Below are 27853 nucleotides of genomic sequence, written 5' to 3' on the forward strand. Positions count from 1 at the left end.
TTGGAAATAAATACATCAGCAATTTTCAAGAGTACATTTCCTATCAGAATAAATCATTATTATTTTGTATAATTCCACGTAAGAAGCAAGATAAAGAATTCTGAATTTTCCTTTCAATCATTGGTAGAATGCATAGTTGGTTTTTGACATATTTATTCCTTATTGGTAATCTTCCTTCCTCCTAATTCTGAAGAACTGATTTATTTTCAATGGCACTTTAGAGTCACGTTAATAGAAACTGATCTCTGGATCCTGGAAAATTAAATCTTAAGAATGCCAATAAAAAGGTAAGCAAAACTACCCAACAGGGAGAGGTCCTACCTCGTAGCTGTGATTATGAAAACAAGTTATAATCTGGAAAGTAGTTATAAGATTACAAATTTTCATTCTGACATTACTGTGTGTTGAAGTAATCTAACTCAGACTGCTTATTGGTTTTATATAAATCAGCTTCCCACGGTTCAGTGCAAAGCATTTTCTGCTGTTTACAAATATAACAAAACTGGGCTCACCCACACTTACAGCCCTTCATATTTGCTCTATGCACTACAGTTGTGCACACCAGAAGCCTAGATAAAAAGAAAGTTAAACCCATAAAACTAGCAACAGAAAAATTATGAAAAATATATATTAGCTATTTCTTACATATATTTTTCCCAAAATAGTGTTTTAATTAAAATTCATACAACTGCTTTCAGATGACATAATTCTGTAATGCATATGATCATTCTTCTGCCATTGCCTAATTTTGGGAGTTTGGCATTGCAAGCTAGTGCTCTTAATACAGCCCAATTCGTTTCTTTTGAAAACCAAAACAAAGAATGAAATTTCTGTTGTACACACCTTCCTGACCACAGTTCGGGTCATTGGGCAGGTCCAGATCTTTAGCTTACCAGTACATGAGATAATAAAGTGAGAGCAAGCCACTGTCCTCAGGTAGCCCTAGTCATTGCAGAGATGAGTCACCATTCCTGAGAGCAAACAAAGTCATGGACCTGGGGGTTCAACTCAAATACTGCAGGAAGCTCTTCTCTTCCACTTCAGGCACTCTGTGCTGTCTCTATTCCCAGCCTGGAAGCCTGCAGGCCCTGCTCGCCTTCTTACACCCTGGCTGGCTCTTGATTCAACACCTGCTCTCCACCAATGGCTCCTGCACTCCCAGCCACCAGCCAAGTCTCCCCTCCATAGCCCTTTCATTTTCCAACTGTTATCTTTATAACTTGCTCTCTCTGAAGTCTGCCTTAACACGGACAATTATTAGGTACTGTCTGCTACGTGCTGGATGAACAGGTAGAAATCTGGGGAAGAAAGTCTTCTCCCTTTCACTTTTCTAAGTAAAGTCTTGATTTTATTTTACTAATTGTTTGTGACAGACATTTGCAATCATTGCATGTGTAGGGACAATATGATGTGCAGACTCCAGGAGGAAGGAAACTGCAGGGCTTCTTTTTAAAATTTAATTTAAGGATGTGATTTCACAGGATTGAGGTGAACTGCAAATGGAACAACTGGAAGAGCAACCTCTCAGCAGAGCACACAATCAGAGCAGCTTCTCAGTCCTGTGCATTTTAGTGACTTAAGCAGTAAAAAACCAAACCCAGCAACACAACAACCTTCAAACCAAGACATCTCTTTATACATATTGTCTATATGGACATATGGACTAAAGGAAAAAAAAAAAAAAAAAAAGAAAAACAAGACTAACCTGCTATTTCAAGTGTTTTCATTTATTCTAAAACCTCAACTGTAAGAGTGGTTCAGTCTAGGTCCTACTGAGACTCCGCTTTCCTTACTTCCCCCTGGAGCAGTCCTTCAGGATGCGGGAGAAACAGCTGTTTTCTTGAGTGCTATTTGCTCAGTGTTAGCTGGATAATGTATGCGTATTTTCTGGTACTAATCTCACAATCAGTAAGTCTTATTATGAAGACTCCACAGAACTAATTTTAAAGCCATCCATGGCTCGCAGTAAATTCCATTAGTCACTCTCTGAAAGACACATTATGTAGGCTTAATCCAGTCACACAATTCAGTCAACATCGGACAAATTATTTTTCTAAATGCATTCCCATTTGTTGAGTAATAAACTAAAATTACTCGAGGAAAAAACCCAGAAAAATTCAAGTCAGGTTAAGCTCACAAGTCCTAAAATGCCTAGATTAGACTTGATCGGACTTCCTGAAGCCCATGTGCATTTCCAATACAATGGTGTGTTTAGTTTCATGACCACCTGGCTCCTCTCTCACACACAGTATCATGTTTTCTTCAGTGTCAGGAAATGCATGTGCAGTGCACTGCAGGCTTTTCATTCTCATATGGTATTTTCATGTTGTTATGCCTAAACGTGCCTTTATTGTTTCAGACTATATATATAAAATACAATCTCTTCCCTCTAAGGAATATTTTTTAATAATAATATTAACCAGCAGTTATATTGCATGCATTTTTTTTTTAAATTAAAGATGATGTCCTATTGTATATATCTCAAGAAACAGGATATTTGGTTTGCTATGCAGTTAGCCACTGTATGTTTTGGTGTGTATTGTTTCACTGTATAGCTAACTTAGCCAAATGTATATGCTCAGAAAATCCTTCCTTGCCTGAACGTTTTATGAGCATATTTTATGGGCTCAGTACACGATTTTCAAAAGCTAATCAGTCAGATTGTGAAACTAAGCCCAATTTCCTCAATGCTGTTCTCAGTGAAGGCTTGTTCCATGCTAAATATAATTTTCCCAGTCATATCTTTCCCAGAATTACTCCAAGGGGGGAGTGGGAGCCCAAAATTTTACTTTGTATTTAAAAGTGATGATAAGCTGTTTTCACATAATTTTCTTCACTTGTAGACATGCTAATTCCAGGGCACATCCTCTGCACACAGACACATGGTGTGAGCAAAGGGTAGGGATGTTATTAAAAGAAAAGTTCAACTTGAAAGTTGACATCTCAAAAGCTGGATGGAAGGACTATCGCGCAGCCTCAGCCACCAGGGCAAGACTTCACTTGCTGCCATTCCAACACAGCCACATTAACCTGGCACACAGACAGCATTAGGCTCCCACAATGCTCAAAGTATGCTGGGATCCTCAGGCAACACACAACCCGCTTTGAGGCCACAGTTACCTACAGAGGAGTCAGGGTTTAAGACATGGTTGAATGATGAAAACTTACTCCTGAGAAAAGTTCTGGGTTTTACAACAAAATTTTCCAAATCAGACCTCCCCCCTGGGAAAAACTTATTGCAAAAGCTAAAGAAATGTCTATTTATATTTTTGAATATAAATGTTTTTGAAGTATGTGATTTCCACAGCAGATAATAAACATTTTTATAGCTAGAATTTTTTTAAAAAAAGTTTTAAAAAAAGTTTTAATTAAAACCTTAAACAAATTCAGCCAAAGCGTTGTCTTGGTTTAAAGTAAAACTTAAATTAAAACCAAGAAATAAGCTAAACCAAAGTTTAAATTATGGAAAAAATGTTGCCAATATTGCTGATAAAAATTACTGCATAAAAAGTGAGTTCGTTTGGTATTGTATTGTGCAATACAATTAGAGTGTATTAGCATTATTTGGGAAAATCTTTGCACTGATATGCCTACCAGAAATACTCTGAAGATTTCAAAACAAGGGAGCGTACTCATAAAAAAGCAGAGATCTTAGGGGAAGCCAACAGAAAAGCTGTTTTTCTGTAGCTTTAGCACTATAACCTACCAGTCACTGCAGCTCATTTGGATCTAGGTCAGCCAGCTTAGCTTGTTCCTAGTGGCATGACGGGTTGTAGGTTTGCTCCTGGCAGTTACCACTATGGGCCTTTGGAAATGACAGTTCGAAACTGTGCACTGGCAAAAAGCATCCACTGTGACTATTCCTCTTTTAAGTAAAGAGAAGAACAATTAACATTTTCTGTTCTGGACAGTGGCACAGAAGCAAGGCACTTCTCAGTGGTAAACACAATTCTTTCCTGTGGGAGGGGGCTGTTTTGGTATATAACTACAAATCTAGCCATGGCCAAAATAAAATAAACATTTCACAGTACCTTTGGTAACAAGTTCTACTTTTGGTTTGGTTCTGGAGAACTTTGCTGACATCAAGCAACTTAGCTTTTAGCGAGGTCAGCAACTGGCCTGTTGTGTCCACTGAAGGAGAGGGGCTAATTCTGGAAATTTCCTTCATACTCCATAGGTACAAATACCACTACAGGGGTGTTCATGGGCACGTAAGAATGCGCACAGGCAGGGACGTGGATGTTGCAATCAGTGGGACAGAGTGAACCCTCAGCAAGTTCGCTGGTAACACCAAGCTGTGTGGCATGGTCGACATGCTGGAGGGAAGGGATGTCATCCATAGTTCAACAAGGCCAAGTGCAAGGTCCGGCAATTGAGTCAAGGCAATCCCAAGCATAAATACAGGCTGGGCGATGAGTGGATTGAGAGCAGCGCTGAGGAGAAGGACTTGGGGGTATTGGTTGACAAGAAGCTCAACATGACCCAGCAATGTGCGCTCGCAGCCCAGAAAGCCAACCGTGTCCTGGGCTGCATCAAGAGCAGTGTGGCCAGCAGGTCGAGGGAGGGGATTCTCCCCCTCTACTCTGCTCTTGTAAGACCCCACCTGCAATGCTATGTCCAGCTCTGGGGCCCCCAACATAAGAAGGACATGGACCTGCTTGAGTGGGTCCAGAGGAGGCAACCCCAGCCAAACTGGGTGAGTACAGAAGAGGACCAGGAGCGGGCAGAGCACAGAAGATACCACTTCCCTGCCTCAGGGGCTGGCAGCATCACTGTTCAAGGCAGAGCATGCAAGACAGTTCCTGAGCAAGGAGAAAAGCATCATGAAACACCAGCATTTGTCTCCAGTCAATCCTTCAGATGAAGCCTGTCCTTTACAGTTTTGCTTTCAGTCCTTTCCATCCACCCTACCATCCTTTATAGCTTTGATTTTGGTCCATGATATCTTCCTCTCCTCCTGACAGGAGCCTGGACCATGGCAGTGATAAGCTAAATAGTGACTTAAAGCAGCTGCCTGTGCCAGGTATTCCTCACCCTGGGAAATGTAGAAAAAGAGAGACGGGGATAACTACCAATATAGTTTAAGTCAACCATTACAGGGGTACACGCTGATGAATCAGGGCTAGAGAGGTCTGTCTTGCAGCTATGAGACCCACCAGAAGGATAGTGGAGCGAGGAGCTCTTCCTAAGGGAGCGACCCTCACATTGGCCAGCAACACACAGAAGCTGCTCCTCAGCAGCTTCTCCATCTCTCTCTCGTTTAGTTAGCATTTCTATTTCAGCTAACAACATTGCATTTTCTTCCCTCCCCTTTTTCTGTGGCATGTCTCCTCGCTGGCCTGCAGGGAGCTGTGCTGTTGACTGAGGCATGACTGACGTTCAGTGCAGTGAGGGGTCACTCCAGCAAAAGCCTCTTGACTTGTGACAGGCCAAGGCAGACTGTGTTCCAAAACCACTGTAAAAGTAATTTATAAATGCCACAAGACAGTGTGCTCTATAGGAGTGATAACAGTCAAGATGTAATGCAAATTGGCAGCTGCATGAATGCTACTCTTTTTGCAAATACTCTTTGTTACTAATATACTACTAAGTATTGTAAGAGAAAACAGGCTGTTAGACTAATCTGAATCCACAAAGGGCTGGTGATAGTTTATTTCTCCTCTGACCTACACTGCTGTAAGGATTTCCTCAAATAATGGGGCAGGGTGGGGAGGAGAAGGTGCATCAAAAAAGCTTAACCATACCCTTTGATGAGGAACCCTACCTGTCTCTTAGCAAGGAAATGTTGACAGTGGCCAGACTTTATGAAATAAATAATTTACAACACTTCCTTTATAATATGCATCTAAGAATCATATTGATAAAAGCAGTTTTTACAATAAACCTCTGTATTTTTTTGTAACTGAAAATGTATACACTTGGGAATAATGACAATCATATAATCCAGAAGGTCTTTCTATTATTATATTTATCAAGTGTTTTTTTTCTCATTTAATCCTCATGGAATACGAGCTTTGACTCCTGGTATAACATGGGCAAGCGGTATGAAAATTTCTTTTTATGTCTCATTAATATTTTCTTACCTAATATATAATACTCTCACATTAGTCTTGTCTGGCAGCTAATGCATCTAATATTAGCCTTTTTGTTCTACACAGTAATTCAATTTAGAGTAATTCAATGTATGTTATAATTGAAAACTGCAGCTCATTAATTTCTAAACACTCTTTGTATTTCAAACTACACCTGCTCCTTTGGCACATCCTCTATTTTGAATCCATCTACTTCTTCCTGAATAAGCTATGTTGCTATGATACATGTGCTGTCACAGTTTCTTTCTTCAACATACTTTCAGTCCATAATCATACTTATTTAGCATAAATAAGACCAAGAGTGCAAAGTCTCCTAACCCTTCCTTAATTATCCCTTGATTCATGAATCAAGGTGAAAACAGTTTTTAACCTGAAGGAACACTAGAATTGTGACATGGACATGCAACATTCTTGCAAAATTTATAAAGGTGAAAACTTGCTTATGGATCATCTCACTGCTGAACAGTTACAAAATGGGGTAACCCCCAATGTCCACCATGACTCCCTGCAGAGCCTCATTACCAGTTTTCTAGGTACATCTGTGCCCATGGGCATAGCTGCACCAGTGCTGTGGGTCAGGGCCTACGTTCACTTTACACAATGCAATTAGGCAGAAAAGTGAGGTAGGCTGATCATCCTTCCAATGAGTCTCTCATGTGGGCTCCCCCTATCCTTGCATAAATCTCTATTTAAATCAGGACTAATTTGAAACTTGACATGATTGAAACCGGAGCGGAATTGTCAGTGGAATTATGCTCCCAAAGTCAAATTATCAATTATTATCAAATTATCAGTTTACTGCCACCCATAAAATCTTCTAATCCCTGGTCACATTCTCAGAAAAGGTTCATTTTACATTCTGTTGACCAGCGTTTCAATTTTCTCATTTCTCTTTTTCCACATATGGTTCATCTTTCCTATTTATTCCCTCTTAGTTTCATAATTAACATTTTAAAATGCCTCTGTCATAAAAATTTTCATATAAGGGCAGGAAACATCCCATCTCCCTCAAAGAAGCTATAACTGTTAAAAATTCTTATTTGAGACAGGCACTCAAGAAACCATCATCTCAATTGGCCAAACCTAGCATCTTTGAATCAAACTTAAATAATGTCTTGATTTGAAAACTGAATCATTTTGAACGATTCAAAATGGGGCTGGCTATGTAACTCCACATCATAAATTTGGGCTATGCTGATTATTTACCTTTCAAGGGAGAAGCAGGCATTGGCATGTGGACAACTTCTGTTACACAGGAGGGACTTTGAGGGTTTTTATCTTGTTTTGTTAGGTGTTTGGGTTTTTTGGTTTTTTTGTTTTTTTCCCCCCAGCAAGTCTGTGGTTTCTTGCAATATAATGTTTAGTTGATGTCTATTTTCAGTGGAAATACACTAGTCCCAGGTCGCAATCAATAACTCAAAGATCTAACATTTGGGATTTCAGAGGCAAATGATCTTTGAATAGAAGCTCTTATTTTGAGTATAGGGCATACTGAAGCTAAGACTAAGTTCGGGGTATAGTTCCATTTCTTAAATTCATTGGCAGTGAACAAAATGTTTGTTCAGCACAGCTGCTTTCTTCTTACTGATTCATGTTTGTCACCTCATCTTACAGGGCAATTTTTTATTTGTACTGCCACCATGAACTAGCAGTTTAAGTGACCCTTCTCAGGAGATTTCTAACACTGAGGTTGTTTGAATTTTCAACAATAAAAACAGCCCAAGAGAATTAACCCATAAGGCCAATAAAAAAATTATCAAGTAAGTTCTCAGCATTATCTTCTCGCTGAGCAGCGTCTGCCTTGTGAACCCCAGTGTGTGACAAAGGTGATTGGCAGCTTCCAGGCACCAGGCTGCAGCGCTGCAACAAATGCTAGCAAGGATCTGGAGGCTGGAGTGAATGAGAAGTTGTCACTTAAGAGACTGAGCACTTCAAATTCTGTGAAAGATAACAACTCATAACACTTTTTGCAATTTTTGTGCATTTGTACTAAACACATCATTATTCTAATCATCAGACAATTCATAGAAATGCCTGAATGCAAATATAATCCACTATCATATTAATTTTGAGAAATGTTTCAAAACTTTTCCAGCAATGTAAAAGCATCAGCAGTCTTCAACTAATAAACTATCTGATACATGATTTAAATCATAGACCTTTAAAAATATTTCACCGCTACAAGCAAAATGGAAATTGGGAATACAGGAATACTTTCATATTTTCACATTATTTCTCCACTCTTCTCTCAGGAAGAGGAAAAGCTGCTTGCTTCTAAGTGCTACTAATCTAATTCACAAATTGGAAATCTTAAAAAAAAATCCTAAATCACATAACACATATGACTAAGGTTTAACAGAGAAATTATACTTTGTGATAGTAGCTCTAATGTTCCCTAGGCAAACTGTTTCAAACTGCTTTAGCTCTAACCAAATGCAATAATAATCCTCACTAAAAAAGCAATATAGTCCAAGTGCATTACAATATAAATGTCACTATTAGCAACACATCATCCTGTAGTTATCTTGGAAGTGGTATGGATGTGAGGAATATCAATACTAAAATGATGAGGATTAGAGAAAAAATTGTTCCTCAACTGGTTGTGTTTTTTGGTGATAATTCTTACCTTGCTTTAATGTTAGGACTGTAAGAACAGTGAATGCAAGAAGCAACACCATTTCTAACTATTGATGCCATGCAGAAAAAAAGGTTAAATATGGAAAAGTTTTAGAACACCAAAGTTAATGATCAAAGGACAACTTTGCAAAACTGTCAAGAGTTGCTCTCTTTGCTGATGACAAGTGTGACAGGTTTGAAGTAATAAGAGCAAGTAGTTTATTGAGCTTAGTAACAAACCTTTCTCCTTTGTTCAAATTCAGAAAACACTCAGCTAGAGACTAAAACTAAGTATGAGAAGTTTTATCTGAAAATACTTTTTTTCTTGTGAAGAATTGAAAAGAAAGAAACAAGGACTAGAACAGATCAGCTTCTGTGGCATTAACCACAGGATAAATTGTTGTTCTTTTCTTCTTTCACAGTCTCATACTTCATTTAGGCACCTCTAACTGCTTCTTTTCCTGCTACCACTTCTAAGACAAGCATTTTACTCTTCATGGGTCTTAAGGGTTTGGTAACCACTTATGAATGGGCAATTAACTGGAGCAGATGTGCCTGCCTATCAGGGGATTCTCTAACTGAACAGGGAGTGACACACCAGACCGCCACAGCTCCATGTCCTTTCCATCTTTGTACAGAAGCCAAAGGACATGTATTTGTATTTGTGAGCATGTAAACAGTGACCAATGTAAAATGCTTTCTGCCCTCCTATTGAAATAAAAAAACCACCCAGCCCTCACCCTGCAAACAGTAAGGGAAAAATGAGTTTATCTGAATAATGATAGAGGTAAGTGGAGAAAATCCCTGGTAGTCAGACTCTTAGCACAGATTTATGCAGCCTACAGACTTGCAGAGGGTTGAAACCACAAGACATGTTGGATATTAGTTCACAGTCAAAGGTGCTACTGACCCCACTTCCCGTAACCCCGGCCTTTCCTTGGGACTCTCATGTTCAACTAGTGACCAGACCTGACCCTGCCTAGTTTATGAGATTAGATACAATTGTAGCCCAAGGTGATTATCACCAGCTATACAGTGTCACATTATAAAGTCTAAGTGAGGTAAGAAACTTGTAAATAACAAAATTATCCTTTTATAGGGCTCTTAATTCAACAGTCCAGTCTGTTTCCTGTAGAAGTGATTAGTAATAGAAAATAATTAGGAGATGCCAGATGGGAGGAGGAGTTAAAAAAAAAGACCCAAAACTCACACAGCTAAGGAAAGAGAACAACAAATGCTAGCTGCCAGCTAGCAACCCACCGCAGTCCCTCACCATCCAGCCAGCTCTTTGCAAAAGCCATAAATAAGCCATAAATGACAACCACATGCCAGCTTTGGAGTCTGCTCTGAAGGAGACCCACCTTCCCCTTTCTGTGGCCACTGCACAGATTATTCAGTTGTGAGAAGGCATAAAAAGTCAAGGGAAGCCATAGTGGGTTTTCTCTGAAAAAAAAGGATGATGATTGTAATTTCCTTGTATATAGCTATGAGGCTTCTCCACCATACCTCTAGGCAGCCTTTTTGGAAAGCTCAAGCATAAGGCCCATCGAGAAGGTAAGCTGCAGACTCCTACAGCACATTAGGACTGAAGCCATGACAGCTCTCTATTGCTCATCAGGAGTTGAGATGGACTTCTACATTGCTGTGTCCCATCTACTAAGGTCCACCAGGATAGGAAAAATCTCTTTCCACCTGAAGAGCACCCAAAGCAAGATATCCTCTTTAGCTCTTCAAGAGCTAAGGCAGATTCCTTCCTTCCTCCCTGTGACCTTTCTTGTGCTAGCCTATCCCTGTTTTAAAAGGAAACTTCTGTCAGCACACGCAAGGAAAGCTAAGGCTATACACTACTTTTTAAAAGGCATTAAAAATGTAACCAGATCCAAACCACCAAGCATTAGAAACCCTGGAAAGAACTGCTGGTGAGGGCTTCACACTGACTTACCTCACAACACTGAGAAACACAGGAAAAGAATAGCAGCTTATTCATTGCTAAGGGTTTCATTTTATCAGTAACAACACAAGCCGTATTCTTCAGATTTAATTGCACAGCAACTGTACTGCTTTACAGCCTTTTTAACAGTTATGCACACTATTCATTTTACAAAGGCTCGATCAGGCACAGGGCATACACTGAGAGTAATTACTCCCCACACTTTTGCTGAGGGTCTGGTCTATAAGTCTGAGAGACCAGACCCCCGGATTTCACAGGGCAGCTGCCTGTCTCAGTATAATTAGACAGTGGACTTTCTGGAGACTGTATCTTTGTGTACACATCTCACATGCCAGATCATAAAAAAGCCACACTTATGTCAAATAGCAGAAAGTCATCCCAGTGAGCAGTCAAGTGACTGGTACCCATGACAGAAGGTTGAAGTGGGATGCTGATCCTCAACTGTGCTTACCTACAAACCAGAGGAAACTTCTCTACAGGAGTAGCATCGTGACAAGAGGCACCTTGTGCATTTGAAATACAACCTGACCTAAGCCACTCCTCACTGTCTGAAGTTTGTGGAGCCTTATTTGTTTTGAACCTTGTAATACTAGACCAGCAACACAGAGTCAGGCTGCACACAAACACACAGCTTTCACTTCCCATTAATCCCACACGTTATTGTGTAAGCATTACATTAATGTGCTTTGGAGGCACAGGCGCGCACACACACAGAGGCAGGCAGGTGAGGTCCTGCGAGGCTAACTGGAATCAGCTGGGATGCCATTTGTAACCTGCACAAACTAACAGAGCACAGCTGAGCACCAACCAGAGCTGGCAAGGACAGAAGAAAGAATTTGGTCTGGGAAGAATAGGAGAGCTATTGGACCGTTTTTAGCACTGGAGCTGAGCTACAGGTCCAGTTAGAGAGGCTTAAAAAATAAGTTTGGCTTGCTAATGTATGCTTTATAAGCATGAGATATGGACAAGAAAAAAACTAGACATTCTGTGACCTGGGGATTAAATTAGCAAATTTTATGCTTCAATTTGAATCTCTGAGTCTTAAAACAAAATCAGTTTATATAACCTTATTAGTGTATCATTTTTACTGCCACACTGAACGTAAATAAGGGCTTAGGTTACTCTCAGTTATTATGAGTAGAAAAAGCACCCTGCAGTCTGGAGAAAAGAATTTTCTTTGTGCTAATGTCTGCACACTGGACAGCACGTGTGATTAGCACCCCTTTCTCAGATCTTAATAAACATATAGTTAAGTTAAAAACTACATGCTTATAAAAAGGCATCACAACCATTTGCAGTCTTAGTTTGAACTGTAATGTGCCATATATAATGGCATATATGGCACTAGATGCCTACTGCCATAAATGCTCATGCACAGAAAGGGAAGATGAGGAAGACTGTGGCTGGGGCCATCTCTGTGGAGTACGACACTGCTGATACGCCAGAGCAGCTACCTAAAAAGTAGGCTTGTCTTTCATCCTGCCTAAGAACTTTCTTGGTATTGACAAAATTGTGCTTTGAAGTCTTTGCTGAAAGATGGGCTAAACCCAGAAGAAATAAATAGAAGTTTTTGCCTTCCACAGAGTTATGTTTTATTTATAAATTACATTAAATTTACAGAGTGATTGTCATGGACACCCGCGCAGGGACTGGAAAGGAACATTTGTGAGAAAAGAGTTGACAATCTCCTCAAGTTAACCCATGGGATTCTTCAGTGCTCATTCTCCTGCGTCTTTAAATGTACTTTAAGGTAGACATTTATTAGTTGTACTTTTAAAAACATTATTGCTTTGTTGCTACCCTTGTTATAGTTATCGCTTGTCTACAGTTTTATATGTTACATACCCATCTTTTTCTCATAAAATTAATTCAAGTAAATGGAAATATTTCAAACAACTTCCAGCATCAAGATTGCTTCACTCTCAAAGCACACACTCCTCCCTGATTACTAAGACCGCGTCTTCTTTCTAGTTCCTACTGGTCCCAGCATTGACATTACTGGGCACCCAGTGTTGTTCAAAGCTGTCTTCCTTCATCACAGACCTTGCACTTCTATGACAGGCTACTGTAACTCCCTTGGCTACAATTTCTGATGTCCTTTCCCTGAAGATAAAATGAACTCTGGTGAAGGAAGATTTAAAGCAGATCTAACTAATAGGTTTGATTGAGAGCAAAAGTAGAAAAGTAGTAGTACCATTAATGAAAACACCAGTGTCAGTTCAAGGTTGGAAAGTGAGACTGGTCCCTCTGCAAACACCTGTAAGTATGACCCTTGATTTTTTATGTGGAGGCTGTTATGAATCCATCAGAAATGTACACAGAGATTGCAATTAACTTTGTGATCTGTATTATCTTTGGAGGCAAGCTTAAAAGCATGTTTCCTAATACAGTGACACACATTTACATTTACAGATCTCCTTGTACAGGGTTGCAGACAACCAGCCTTTATCACTATGGAGGAAAAAATAGTATCACCACTAAGGTCATTAAAAATAGAACAAAAGTGTGCTTTTGTTGGGTGACAGCTGCCACAAACCTTCTCTCAATTCCTTCTGTCTGTAGGAATTGAACTGAATAAAGTACATTCTAGAAATGGGTCTTTAATTGATTTGCACCCACGGAAGTTTCTTGAAGAAATAGCACTTATCACCAAAGTAAACATGAATAAATGTGATTTAGATGCTATCCTAACATTAACCTCAGGATTTCATTCTGAAAGACAGGATAACTCATAACTGATTATTTCATTTTCTCATAACAAATATTAACTTTTGAATAAATCACTTAAATTCTTACATTAATCTCTCAAAAGCATGTCAAAATGGAAAAAAAAATCATATTTTGCAGGGATTTCAGGAAGAACTTTGATATATGTCTTGGTATTTATTAATTTCTGAGAGTTACCATTTTTATAAGGTATTTAACAGAATCAAGTCATCTGTTCTAAGGCCATAATTACCTTTGAGAGTGGAGAATGTTCAGAGTTCCATCAGTATTCAAGTCATGTGAGGAACAGTAAATCTTGTGATACTGGGTATTATTTCCACTTCCACGCTAGGCCATACAGGCTGAATCCACACGGGAAGCCCTCTTTCAAATGAATCTTAGCCCTCTGTTAACACACAGACCACGATGGCTGCACAATTGAGTTCTGAACAATCTGCAGACTGTTTTGGGAACCAGCATTACCTTTTTAGCACAGCAGCTAAAATATCTATTCAGGGCATTCGAGCATGACAAGCACTCTCCTGTTTTCAATCTCCACGCCTCCAGTTATCTCTGACTATTTATTAATTCTTTCATACGTTATGAAAATCATAAACCATTAACCAGGAATTTTAAATATATATGGTAAGCAGTCAAATTCCTTCTCATAATCAGTGAAGCACATGCTGCACAGTGGATTATTTTCTCATGCTTTTCCTATTAAAAACTGCATCTTGAATCACACCACAGTATGGTCTCTTGCAGGACTCAGTACATCGGAGTATTGTGATTTCTGTCCTATAATCCTCATCTAACAATCACATAATTTTTGTCTTTTCATCTTTTATGGTTTTTAAATCTTTTCCCTTTACTAAGGCTCATTTTTAAAGTATTGCATATGACAATTCACCTAACACATGCTGAATTCTGCTACTATAAATTTATTGCTAAAAAGAGTGGGGAACAAATAAAGTAGTATTTGTGCATGCTGGGAGGCATCTAACACAAATCTGTGGTGTTCCCTGCTATTGCCCCACAAAATTCAAGGTTAGGTGAAGCGCTTTTTAATATCTCATTCTCAAGTTTGGCGTGTTTTCTCCGGCTGCCCAATTTCCTCCACTTGGTTTTATGGCAGAAAGCAAAACTACATTTCCACCAGCTGTTCCCCAGCCAGAGCCTGTGTGTCTCTCCTTTCCTTCTTCTGAAGGGTTTATCTTTCATACACCACCCACACAGGATTGGGCAACAGTCGCAGGCACAAAGTTTAGATTTGGATCTGAACAGCCTCAGAGTCTGCAAATCTGGGAATGTATTTTGGCTCAGGATGATCGATGTTCAAGACTCAGACTTATTCCTCTCTTTATGGAGGAGGAAGCATACAGTGTAGGGAGAAGCTGTGTGGCTACAGTATAAAACTGATAAAGATGCATTAATTGCCAAATAGTGTACCCTGCAGAAATTTTCATCCTCACCATGGGGCTAATGGGCTAATGTTGTAACACACAGATTCTGCTGTTTGCATCATAAGACAATGTTTCTTCTTGTTGGATTTTGAACATTTTTCTTTGCATTCTTTGTTAGAATTATCAGTGATACTCTCTTTATATGGGACAACAGGAATGACTCTGTCATCCCTCCCACCAAAGAGAATGAAAAACCACCTGACCTATTTATAAATGTCCTATAAGAAACGTCCTTGTATCATGGTTAAATGATTCATAGGTAAATATTATGTTATTATTAATTGAAGTTTTCAAGTAAATATCAGTAAGAAGCAGGAGCCTGCACAAAAAGGGTAAAATTACCTTCTGAGCAATTTAGTAGAGGATATGCCTATTTTTCTTAATTTATTATTATTATTTTACCAAAGAAAGCTTATAAACTAGCAGAGTGAGGTTGTAATCTCTCTTGTGTTCCTTGCTGCTAGCATGTTAACTTTTTTCAGTATGCAGGCTTTTAAAAAAGCCAGATATTTCCTGTCATCCAGTACTCATGCTTTAAATGGAAACTATTTGTCGAACAAGTATATACGTCATTATTTCAAATTTTTAAAATAAAATGAACATCAGATGCGATTCAATCACCTGCCTGTACAGTCCTCCAGCCAGTTGGTTATGTTCACCCCACTGAACCTGAAACAGTTCTCCCAGGCTGTCAAGGTGACAGCTTTAGTGGATGTGCAAGTAGTCAAGTGCCCCAGACAGTGATGGGAGACACCTGGGAAAGCCCTCTGCGGCCTCCTCTCCCCACCACTCCGACACTGCACATAGCTACCACCCCCCATGAGACATTCAGCGAGGCCACCACTGTATCTCTCTCCCTTCCCATGCTCCCCACATCCTGTGACTTACAGAGGAGGGAGAAAGGGTTTGGCAAGCCTTAGCTGGACGCTGGGGCTTGTTCCAAATGCTGAGGTTGCCACTGGGATCGGGTGTTGATCATGGGGTTGAATGCCTTATTCTCCTTGGAAATTTGCTGAGTGAAATGACACTCGGGACTCTCTGTGTCATCTTCCAGCAATGACCCTGAGAGGTGTAAAGGCAGCAAAGACGGCACCTCTGCACTACTCCACAGCAAAAAAGATCACACTGTGCCTCTCCCACACAGCCACAGGTAGTAATCCCAACTGCATAAGGACTTGAAAATTAAACTGAAAGCACCACATTTAACTATACTGTGATGTCTGTGGGCCTCATTGTGTTCACATCAACATAGTTCCAAGACAAATAAAGAAAAAAGGCTCAAAAGCTGGGCTTCAGGCCAGTACACCACTGCTGTTCAACTATGTTGCAGATGAAGCCACTTTAGTTGCTCGTAACTTCCAGACAAATGGGGTGGGAAGTTGCAAGTACATGACTAACCTTTCTAAAAGTTTTTCACCTAAAATTTCAATCTGTGAGAAACATTTAATACTTCTTGAGCTATTTCATGACAAATGTTTCAAAACAATATGTATACCTTGTTGATGAGTCTGACATAACACCATGTCATCTATGGAAAAAACAGCATTCTTCAACAATAACCACTGAAATCCCTTTACTATGAAAAAGGTTTTCATCAGTCTAAAAAATGTTGTAACAGAACAGAGTTCTGCTGTCACCTGAAAGTTGCTAAATGCAGGAAGAGTTAATTTTACCAAAGAAACCAGAAGCAGTGACTTCTAGAACTCTTACAGGAAGATTTTTACCCAGCTTTGCATTATAATGAACTCTCTATGATAATATGCAAAAAAAATCCTTTTGAAACAGCACGCTGCAAGTCAGTGTCTGTCAGGAACTGTAACTGATAACTCACCCCTCTACTACTGCTACCTAACAGGCAAGAAATCGGGTATTTAACATGGTCAGATAGCTTCAATATCCCCACCAGTATTTCTTTTGTCAAAATGATCTGATAACAGTGAAGATTCATACTTTAAGCTAAGTTGCGTGCTTCATCTCTCAGCAAATTCAGTGCAGGATGACAGACTCTGCTGGAGAAGGATTTGAAGGACCAAAGCTATGAGCCTCCTCTCTCTGTGGATGCTGCACGGAGCTTAGTTTCACTGTAATAGTCATGTATGTCGGAAATTGTCAGAGAGACCTTTCCTCCACCTCAAGAAAAATTGAAATCCAGACATATTTCTGACTGGAAAGACAAACAGATGATCCCAACTAAGGTTAGCATTTCTTCTAAGCACTATAAGCATATTAGATATAACTAATGTCATTCTGAAGTCTGTGAAATAGGGGAGCATATCAGACTATTATACATGCACAAACACCTACACATATGTAATCATACACCTTAAAAACACTTTCATATGTCAGCTTTTCAATAAACAAAGTATTTAGTTTAACATGATGGAATTTAAATTATGTTTTCTTTTTAAGTTCAGTCTCTGTCACACAAATGAAGTTTCAGGAAGCTGCTCTGTCTGCCTGATACATTCCCAACCTCCTTTAATATTTCTATTTTCACCAGTTCTAAGATTTCTTTGTTGTTCGTTTTTCTTTTATAATCCAGGACACAGTCAGTTCTCAGCTGATACTGCAACTCTCTGAAGAGAGCAATCCTTCTTCGTAAGTCTGGCTGAGGCCAAAAATAGCTCTGTCAGCTTCTGACAGGCTGAACTTAGCCAAGTGAAATGTTTTAACATTTTACCAACTTTATGAACAGGCTTATTTATGATGTGGACAGCTTTACTGTCATTGTATGCAGACTGCTGAATAGATTATGGAATGCATTTGTTTGGGGAATGCTGAATATATTAAGAAATATAATTTTGGCCAAAGGGCAGTTGTCTTATACACTGTAAACAATTCTAAGATGAAATATTCTTAGCCCATTTGAAATAAAGGAATGGCTTAATGGTAACAACTATGTCACCAATGCGAAAATACCTGAAGATAACTAACCTCCAAATCATAGAAATTTGTAATATGCAAAAATTGCCATTAAAAAACCCTATAACCAGTTAAAATACTACTATTAATGCAATACTAGAAATAAATACGTAGACTAAATATCTACAGATACCTTTAGCACTTTATAGTAAAGGGGGAAGGTTAGAGGTATAAAATAAAAAGTCTAACAGAAAAAAGAGTGTGGGTTAATAATTGCTTACCCTCTTTTCTGCTACCTCATCCTCTCCTGTAGACTCTTTGCCATCATGTTCATCTCTCAGGGTTGGCATATGTTTTTTGTGTGCTGGCTCTCTGTTTAAAGTTGTATATCCTATGTGTTCATAAATTGGATTTATTGTCATCTTGGCAATGTATTCAGCTGCCTTCGTTTCAATATAAAGAGTAATCAATCCATCTGTCACCAGGTCATGGATGGACTCAAAACGTTTCTCCCCAACAAAGTGCTTTCCATCGTAGTAGAGTCTGAAGTTTCTGGTTTGACTTCCAAATCTGCCTCAATGAAATGGGAAAGTTTTTTTTAAAGAACAGTAAGCAGAATAAAGAAGAGTAAGCAAGCCTTTGCAAATAATAAAAAACACTTTATCACTTAAAGCTGTGACTATGCTCTGTGTACGTTCCAGACGAGAATGAAAAATTCCACTACTACTTAGCACAGATAGGAAGGAGAGATCAACAACAACTACAGATAGATAGCCAAAACAGTGACTGTCCCAGAAGGAGCTGTTTGTTCTCTTACTCTTTTAGCCCCTCCATTATCCAGTGGAAAATCTGAAAATTACTTCACACTCTTTAAGGCTTTTTTTCGTACTTTACTACTGCATTGCTGTAGTCAATTTGCTTGGCTCTGATATGAAGAGTTCTCATAATAGAGTCCTCTATTACAGTTGATCAATATGGAGTTTTGATGCTGTCTCGGACCTCTGCGCCCCTGCTTGCTTGCAGGAAGAGGCCATTCAGGGTTCAGCTGAGCTTCAGTGCCAACAATTACACTGAAGCAGAACTGCTGCCAGAACTGGAGCAGCACAGGACAAAATGGCACAAGGGCAAGCATTCTTTATTCCTGGCCAAAGGCCAAGGACTAACTCTTCAAGCTTTGTACAAAAGTCCTTCTGTGTTATGCTTGTTAAGTCCTGAGCTTCAAGCAAATCTTTGTAATATACAGGATATATAACGTGAAAGCTATCTGACGCTAGCCATTCTGCAGTCAGGGTGGAATAGCATTTTGATACAGGCTCTTAGCAACCATAAGAATGCCAATTTTACCTGAATATTAGCATATTTTCAAAAACTGTACTTAGAATCTGCAACAATTTTCTGCCTAAAAGCAATCTAAACGTGTGAAAACACACCAGTGTTTGCACTTGGCAACAACCAACGCATTTCCTGTGGAGAAGATGGAGGCAAGAAGCTGCTTTCACAGCTCGCTCCAGTGTTATTCCTTGGTCAGACAACAGCAAGGGTGGCTCTGCTCAGGGTATTGGGCCCCCCTGTGAGGTCTGATCTGCCAAATAAATATTAAAAGCTAAATCTGAAAGGATGGATTGCTTTCATTTTACAACCAAATGCTTCACAGGAGATGTGAAGGAACAAAGTGAACATTGGTGCTTTGCTGAAGTGGCTCCTTTTCAACAGGGCCTTGCCAAACAGGGGAAAGCATAATTTTAGACTTCAGGTGAAATATTGCACTCTTCTTACAAATATGGGCAAAATCACTTGTTCTGCGATGTATATACTTTTTTCTTGTGTTTTGACTCAAAATGCCAAACCTTCCCATGCCCTTATCAATAATCTGACAGTAACTGTAGCTTCAAGAGCTGTTATTTCTACATAATGCTCAAATGTGAGGGAGCCCTCAGGAATCTGTGTCCTGCTCAGTAAGAATAGAGACATGATGTGTAGGAACTACCTCGGCATTTTACTGGAAATGAATTGGTACTTCTATGCACATTTTTATGCCACACAAACTAAAAGTTCACTGTATCAAACTGAAAAGCAAGAAATTACAAAATGACAGAAGGAAATTCATTTTTACCCAATGCTAATTTCATCACAAGATGCAATTCTGAGTGAATACAAGTCATTCAGAAAGTAGAAAGATAATGTCTTAAGTTACAGCAGAAGGGACAGGAACATGTTTAGGCTCATTCTTCAAGAGCATCTTTCTACTCAACGTAGTGTGTGGCAAACAAGATTTGACCGTGAGACATACTCCTTGCATACCTTCCACTGTCAGAGAAGTCAACATGAGTCAAGAGTGCTCAGCACTTTGCAGTGCCAAACTGAGTAACCTTCACTGTCTTCTGCTCAAGCCAGTGGGAATAATGCACATGGAGTACATACAAGCACTATGATGTTAAAATCTGACAGGAGAACTGAGTAAGTTCGATAAAGAATAATGGATTTTAAATGACAATATGCAATTGAATTATTTGTATTAAGACATGTAGCAGGTAAAGTGCTACTCTAATCAGTAACATATGCTCTGACAGTACTTACAGCAGAGTTTTAAACAAGCTGAAGGTCATTTATTGCTCTTAACTTTCTAGAAGAGAAAGTATTACACTAATCTTATGAAGAGAAGATAAATCACAGAAACGCTTCTCAGGGCCAATTACTAAGTACACATCGTGTCTTGATTTCAGTAACATCCTGCAGAGTCTAAAACAAAGTTCTGAACAACAAGATGGCCAAATGCAGAGAATGAATAAAAGTTCTTAAAGGATTAATCCTCTTCCCATCAGACTCAGTAGGTTCACGGTTCTACCCCAGTTATGTTTTACTGAGCAGCCCCTATGCTGTACATCTGTTCAGACTGCTGCACATAATGTGTTTCTTTGAGAGATACTACAAGGAACAGGATTTCCAAAAGGACATAATCTTTATACCACCACTCCTGACCCACATTTCAGCACATGAGTGTCTCACAGACAACATTTCACAGTTTTAATTCTTTTACTGCATCCCATGACTAAACTCATCTCTCTCGTAAACCTCAAACAGACCAAAACTTCCTCCTGTATGGATCTGGGGAACTGCACATCAATTTCTTTTGGCATGTGTGGCCTTCCAAAGGTACATTCAGCTTTCTCGGTTTAAAATACACTAGGATAACTTAACTATTACCACTCAAAGAAAGGTATTTAGACAAACAAATTACTCTGCATCACTGTCATAACCACTTGGAAAAGGTGCTTGCATACCAGCTACAAGGGTTGAATATTGAATGGTTTGCCTTTATCTGATTTCTTATTTGTTCCAAATCAAACTTTTTTCTCTCTATTAATTTCTTATTGGATATGTTGTAGGGAAATGTTATTGTTTTTCAAATAGAAACCTATTAGCAACAAGGAGGAAAAAAACCCCCCAAATCCCCACAAATCAATGAAATGCCTATCTCTTACAAAGACTGTATCATCAATAACGTATGTCAGAACCCTGTTTTATTTCTTTCAAACTCATCTAAATTTCTTTTTGACCCCACAATGATACTATTTTGATCAAATTACAATATAAATGCAAACGTACACATCCAATTGCAAATGATCAATTAAAATTTAATCTTCAGTCCCTTCAGTCTTAGTTAAAACTTACTTAAAACAATTTTTCCATTAGCAAGAATACTTCCTTATGTTTACTTTCTATAACATTACTGCAGCCTGGTTAATTGTACATCACCCTAGCAACTAAGTAGAGCCAAGGTTTGATATTTCAACTTCCTGATGGTCTCTTCCTAAAGGCAAGCGCTAGTACCAGCTGGTTTTTGTTTAAGAAATAGAGAGCAGGACACAGATAATGTATGTTCTCTTTTGGTTTTAACAGAGGAACATTAGATGTTTTTCCAAGAAAAAGAAATAGATCTCTGACATGTCAAACAGCCTCATTGTGTCCACTGTGCATTTGTTTGCAAGCAGCAGGACTACAGATCAAAGACTTTTTTTATTCCAAGTTGCCTGAAAAGCAATCATTCTGTCTAGTCCCTTTGGTTGCCAGTGGGGCAGAGTGGATAACAACGTGGGAAAACATATTAAATGGTAGAGCAAATGTGGCTAGTAATAAAGGACTGAGGAGTTGAATTAGGCATCATAACATGAGAGAGACAGGCTTCAGACTCAGCCACCTACTCTATATGCAAGCACTTCCTGATGAAACAAAAAGGAAGAAGTGAAGGACCAAAAGCCCATCCACAGTTTCTTACCATCTAAGAAGATGGATTTTACAGTCCACATACAGAATTGTACAGTAGCTATTCACCTCTTTCACAGGCTATTTTATGATGAGAAGAGTATCTAGACAGAAGCATTATTTAAAACATGTAGCTGCAACCAGACCACAAAGTTAACGCCCCTCAGGGCTACTCGTGTCCTCATTAGTTTCAAGCAACTTCATACACTGAGCTGGGGATTCTTAAGTTCTGTACATGTGCCTGAAGGTCACTCGGACTTAATCTTCCCTTGGAGAAAAAGCGTCTTAACGTGCTTTGCGGTCAGAAGGTAGAAGTTTCACTTAAAATTAGGTGCCAGAATTTCAGCTCTAACTTCTGAAAACTCTCAGCCAACAATTAAGACTAGAGCCTTGACACTCCATAAAAAGCCACAGAAATATAAGCACTCTTGCAATCAGTAATTCTCCTAACCATGCTGTGTTCAAAACAAATTATTCCACAGATACTCTTTTGCCCCGTTTCCTTGTTAAAGAAACACAAGTCTTGCATACAGCTAAAACCTCTTCTACACAGTTATCCTTGAAGGTCTCCAACTCCTGAGAGCAGCTCATTTTTGGGGTTTTATTATTTATTGGCAACAACATTTCTGAGGATGGCCAGGGAATTGTGGAACTTACCATTTTCCCAGAGTACCTGCTTGACAAATCCATCTGCATCTCCAAAACCTTAGCAGTAGTTTACAAGAACACAATATGCATAAATGAAATAAAATGCATTAGGGATTGAAAGTAAAGGTGCATTTTGTACAACTGGAGATGAAAAATCCTCATTGTCTGATATGGATGGGAACGGTGGCAGAGTACAGTCATCGTAGATAGTATTCCTGTGCCATTTGGAAAAGCAGCATTGGCTAGCTGGCTGACTGTTGCTTGATGAACATTAATTAGGTATAAAGTTATCCCTAAAACCTGATCAGACCCATGCACTGGCTGAATGCACAATAGTTTAGTTTAGCACGGAAAAAGTGTGGCATCCTTCAGAACAAAAACCAAATCGCAGAGATGGAACTGCAATGTGTCTACCCCATGCCGATGCAGACACAACCTTCAACTCGCTCTGTCTAATTGGGTTCAAGTGAAAAAATTCAGAGTTGGCACTGACAACACCTTCCCAGCAGTCTCTCTCAATTGAGACTGAAGATTGTTTACCTGCATCACTGCCCAGACTTCCTTGTCCAAAAGGGAAACGATATTGTGAAAACAGCATGCTGCAAACAGCAGGCAGTGAGGACAAGAGCAATGGCACTTTCCTGTGGATCATGAGCACTGTCAGGGACAACACAAGTGGGAGAGAGACAACTGCTCAGCAGTAGGTAACAGCTGCTGAAAACAATGAAGACTGAAAGTATTATCAGCCCTTGGTACCTGTAATGGTGTGTTTCACAAATGAATCTAACAAAATAATAAAAACATTCTTTCATCTTGATGTCTAGTTTTATTTCTAACAGCTTTTAACAGCTGATTTTCACAATCTCAAACTGTGAACAAATGTCAGCTGATCAAGGACCATGTATGCTATTAATATGCAGTAAGATCACTTAACACTCTAGATCACTCAATGTTCTTGATCAGTGATAGATCATTTGAAAATAATCGGTTTGGTTCTGAAACAAAGCTCTTGTAAAGATGTGCTACCTCTTCTTAGTACTGTGCTTGCATGCCCTATTCCATTTAAAGTTGATGTAAGTCCCTGGAATTGATTTGATGATTGAATCAGAATCAATACCAATGTTTTGCGCAATGTTTTACTGCTTTTTCTACCTGATGAAACCTTTGTGCTTCCTGTGAAAAGGCTCACTGGTTAGTGATTAAGACATATTTGAAGTCTATATACACATGGGAAAGTAATAAAAGCCTGATATCTTCTCTTTAAATGAAAGCAATATTTGGAAACCTATGCTAACACGCTTGGAATAAACACCTTCTGGAACCATTACTAGCAGGAACGTTATTAACTTTCACAGTTTCAGATTAAGCAAACAGTTGTTTCTTTACCAAAAATTTTGAAGAAATATTCTCCAAGAGTTAATTTTACAGTGTGACTTCATGCTATGGAGAGCTTTCATATTATCTTAAAGCAGAACTGTGTTTTAATTCTTCTAAACTATCAACCCTCACCAGTTCTGCTCAGCAAACTTCAAAATGCGTGTGCAGATTTTACTCTGCCCATGTATAACATTTTAATTTTAGGTCATATATGACATTGATTTTCTGGTAAATTTAGAAGTAGAACAACATCAGATCTGTAACTGAAATTCCACTACAACCATGCATACTATGGAGAAAGAACTGCCATGGCACAATGCTCAAACATGTCAATTTTTGTTTCACTTACAGCAGCTTTTCCTACAACAGTTTAAGTTCATAAAATCATAAAATGGTTTGGGTTGGAAGGAACCTTCAAGATCATCTAGTTCAATCCCCTGGCAATGAGCAGGGACATCTTCCACTAGATTAGGTTGCTCAAAGTCCCGTCCAACCTGGCCTTGAATGTTCCCAGGGAGGGAGCACCTATCACCTCTCTGGGCAACCGGTTCCAGTGTTTCACCACCCTCACTGTAAAAAATTTCTTCCTTATATCTAGTCTAAATCTACCCTCTTTCAGTTTAAAAGTTACTCACGACTGTCACATTTCTTTCCTGCTTCTACAGGTTTTCTCACACTAAAAATTTATGTTACTAAGACAATATGCATATTTTAATTCAAGATATCAAGGAAATCTGCGTGGAAAACATAAAGTGAAAGCCCCAAAAGATGTCCTTATAAAATCGCAAAGTGCAAGTGCAAAATGGGTGTTCAGAGAGAAGAGTGAAGAAACGTTGTTGTTCCTGTTTTGGTTTTTAATGTACTTAAAAAGTCCCAACCTTTGATGTACCAACTATTGATGGTTGGTCCCACCTTTACAATGCAGGTCTACTCAACTTACTTAAAGCTGTTACACAATTTGCTACTTACTTAAGTTGTTTTCTCAATGTATTACACCTCTAATCTTCTAGTAGTCACTCACCACTTTTTCACGGTGAGATTCGCCAACATACTTATCCTGCTCGCAAAAATGTTTTTTCCTCAAAGTTGCATTCCTTAACAATAAACAAGCATAATAATGCAAAATGAAATGGTTCCTGCACATACAATATGCACTGTTAGAATTTTGGCGGCTACTAACAGCTTATCAATAAAGACTGATAGTTTTTCTGTTATTATATTCTCTTTTTCTAGAATACAATTTCTTCCTTCACGCAAGTGCAGCAGTAGGTGGGGCAGATGGCAATTTATTAGTTAGAGTTCATTTACTCATCTCAAGTAATAAAAGAAAAAAAATTAGCTTGATGCTCTTCCTAGCACCTATCAACTCAGGAAGACCTATACTTAGCTGAGATACATCAAGTATAAAAGAAGGAAAAGGAAGAAGAAAATTCGGCCAGATAACATTTATTGCTGTCAGTTGTTTTAGTGTTTGAAAAATTCATAAATATTTTGATGAAAACAATTATGAGATTAAACAACAATGAGGCTATTGTGGGTTATTTTGAAAACATATTTATACAGCATCCATAGTATCTACAACTGAAGGACTTTTTTGCTTATTGATGAAGTACAGGAAAAATGTATTTATCCAAACAAAAAAAATTTGTAAATACTTATTTCAAAAGCATATAAAAGAAGGGGCCAAGCAAAAGGACTAACTTGAAGATATATTTCTAATTAGCATTTTTCTAAAAGAAATAGAGCAAAAAAACATTCCAATAGAACCTGTGGAAGACAGAAAAGATATGTACCCTTTTGACAGGGGAGAGAACAGGGGACAGAAGGAGGGCGCAATGTATGCTATGTATACCTAATACACAATTTAATTATCAACTGATTTCTTTATAATTTGACTTTATTACTTCAACTCCAACAGTGCCTACAAGCTTCAAACCAGGCAGACATTATATTCCATAAAAATAGCAGAGTACAACACAGATTCCTTCTCAGGAACTGTCACTTGGAGTAGTCTGAGAGATGAGGTACAACTTCTAGTTTGTCTGGGCCACTTCTAAGACATCCTAGACTTCTGTACTGAACTGGCATGTGGGAAAGAAAATATCCTCTCTAATGGAGAAATGAGGCATGGAAAATTTAAAAGCCTCAAGCCAAGTCATATGTGAAGCCAAGAAATGAGCCCAGATATTCTGAGCTCCACCACAGTGCCTCACCACAAGCCTAATGCCTCTACTGTGCACCAGATTACAGTAGATCTTTGTGGTGCTGCTGGAGCTGTAGTCAGAGGTGAAGGACACGGCATAAAATGAACATGAGCTATATGCACTGAGCACAGACAGCTCTTGGACAAGTTAGCAAAAAGTTCACACCACCAAAGCAGAGAATATTCCTCTAAGAAGTGCCAAACTTATATGAGCAGGGTGAAGACTGCAGCAAACTGAATTGCCAAAGATAAATTAGACAGTCCAGCCAAAAGAAAACAGAGCTGACAACAACAACAGATGGGAAGAGGAGGGAAGGAGAACAGGAACACAGCAAGGAGACGTGAACCATAAGGAAAAAAGCATTCTAGTTTGTGGGAGGGCCTAGGTAGCCAGTTAATTACTCATTAAGGTTAGTACCTATTTATTATGATTCTAAATACTTAAGCAAAGCCACCTCAGTAGTGCTCAGGTGCAGTTACATAAGGCAGATGACATGCAGGACACCTATGATGTTTACTGACAGCTGAACCTTCCATGTTACTGACAAAATAACAGAGTATATTACTTGGTATAAAATTTTATATAAGAAAAGAAACTTTCATATGGAAGATAATTTTAATAGACATCCAGTTGTTTTACTTTAGAGTAAAAAAGGAAGCTTCAAAATTTATCAGCACATTTTCCCCTGGGGCTAGCACTAGCTTGTGTGATACACCCAGCCAACAGAATGACATCTTTAGTTTCAGCAGAATTTAGGCCTTCATAACAGAAATATTTGTCTCTTTACAAGGAAAAAAAAAAAAAAAAAAAAAGCCCAGCATACCCAGCATATTAGTTGGCATACCTGTTGTGTTAGTCTATTAAAATAGCTTTAAGCATGAACTGTTTCTTTCATCTAAATAAGCCGCAGATACCTGAGTGGCCAATTTTTGAAACTTGCCTGAATTCTGCACCTATGGAAGTGTGATGGGCTAAGCCTGGGGGGAGAAGGAAGAGTCCCTCCCCAAGAGCTTCAGCTGGCCACAAAGGAAGGAGCACTTTTTTGCTATTTCAAGCAGAATAAAGAAAACTGATCAAGGTGAATCAGGCTGAAACATATTTATTCCATAGATAGGTTTGATCACATTTTGGTGCAATTCTATTCAAGCCAGCTAAGCTTTAAAGTTGGTGTGTACGTGTGTGTGTATACACATATGTATATATAGTTTCTCAGGTTTTTCAGCTAGCAACCAAGGAATATTGTGTGAATAGTTTAGAAAGGTTTCTAGACACGAAATTCAGCCCTTGCTACTGCAAATCACTGCATCTGCATATCAGGTAAAAAAATACAGAGATAGAAAGATACGAAAAGTTTAGACTTTAAAATTGTCTTGATCATTTTTTCCTACCAATTAGCATGATGTCAAAATACCATTACCACAGTAAAGTGAACGGATGCAGTCAGTTACTGTTTTGCTAGCCGCCTTCTGACTACTGACAGATCAGCTGCAGATTCAGAATAAACCTGATCAAATGTTTATATATTCATAATTTAAAAAATGTAATTCAGCTATTACTGCATAGAAAGTAATTCCAAACAATTCTTCTTTCCCCAATTCCTCTCCCATGTCCCAGCCTGTACAACAAGACTTTCCAGCAGAATGCAGAGGCACAGTTTTAACCTCTGAATTC

General features: G+C 38.8%; 1 protein-coding gene across 5 annotated transcripts in view; it reads right to left on the bottom strand.

Annotated features, from left to right (window-relative positions):
* CHN1 (chimerin 1) overlaps nt 1-27853 on the bottom strand; it is a 103425-nt gene that overhangs the window by 34794 nt on the left and 40778 nt on the right. For 3 of the 5 annotated variants that reach the window (XM_074910453.1, XM_074910454.1, XM_074910458.1), the window contains one exon: nt 17972-18260. In XM_074910453.1, the coding sequence (XP_074766554.1) occupies nt 17972-18260 (289 nt within the window). Of the gene's footprint in view, nt 1-17971; nt 18261-18507; nt 18649-18689; nt 18725-27853 lie in introns of those variants that run through there. The other 2 variants (XM_074910455.1, XM_074910456.1) reach the window with 2 other exon arrangements.

This window comes from Athene noctua, chromosome 7 (assembly GCF_965140245.1).
Source record: "Athene noctua chromosome 7, bAthNoc1.hap1.1, whole genome shotgun sequence".
Taxonomy (NCBI): Eukaryota; Metazoa; Chordata; class Aves; order Strigiformes; family Strigidae; genus Athene; species Athene noctua.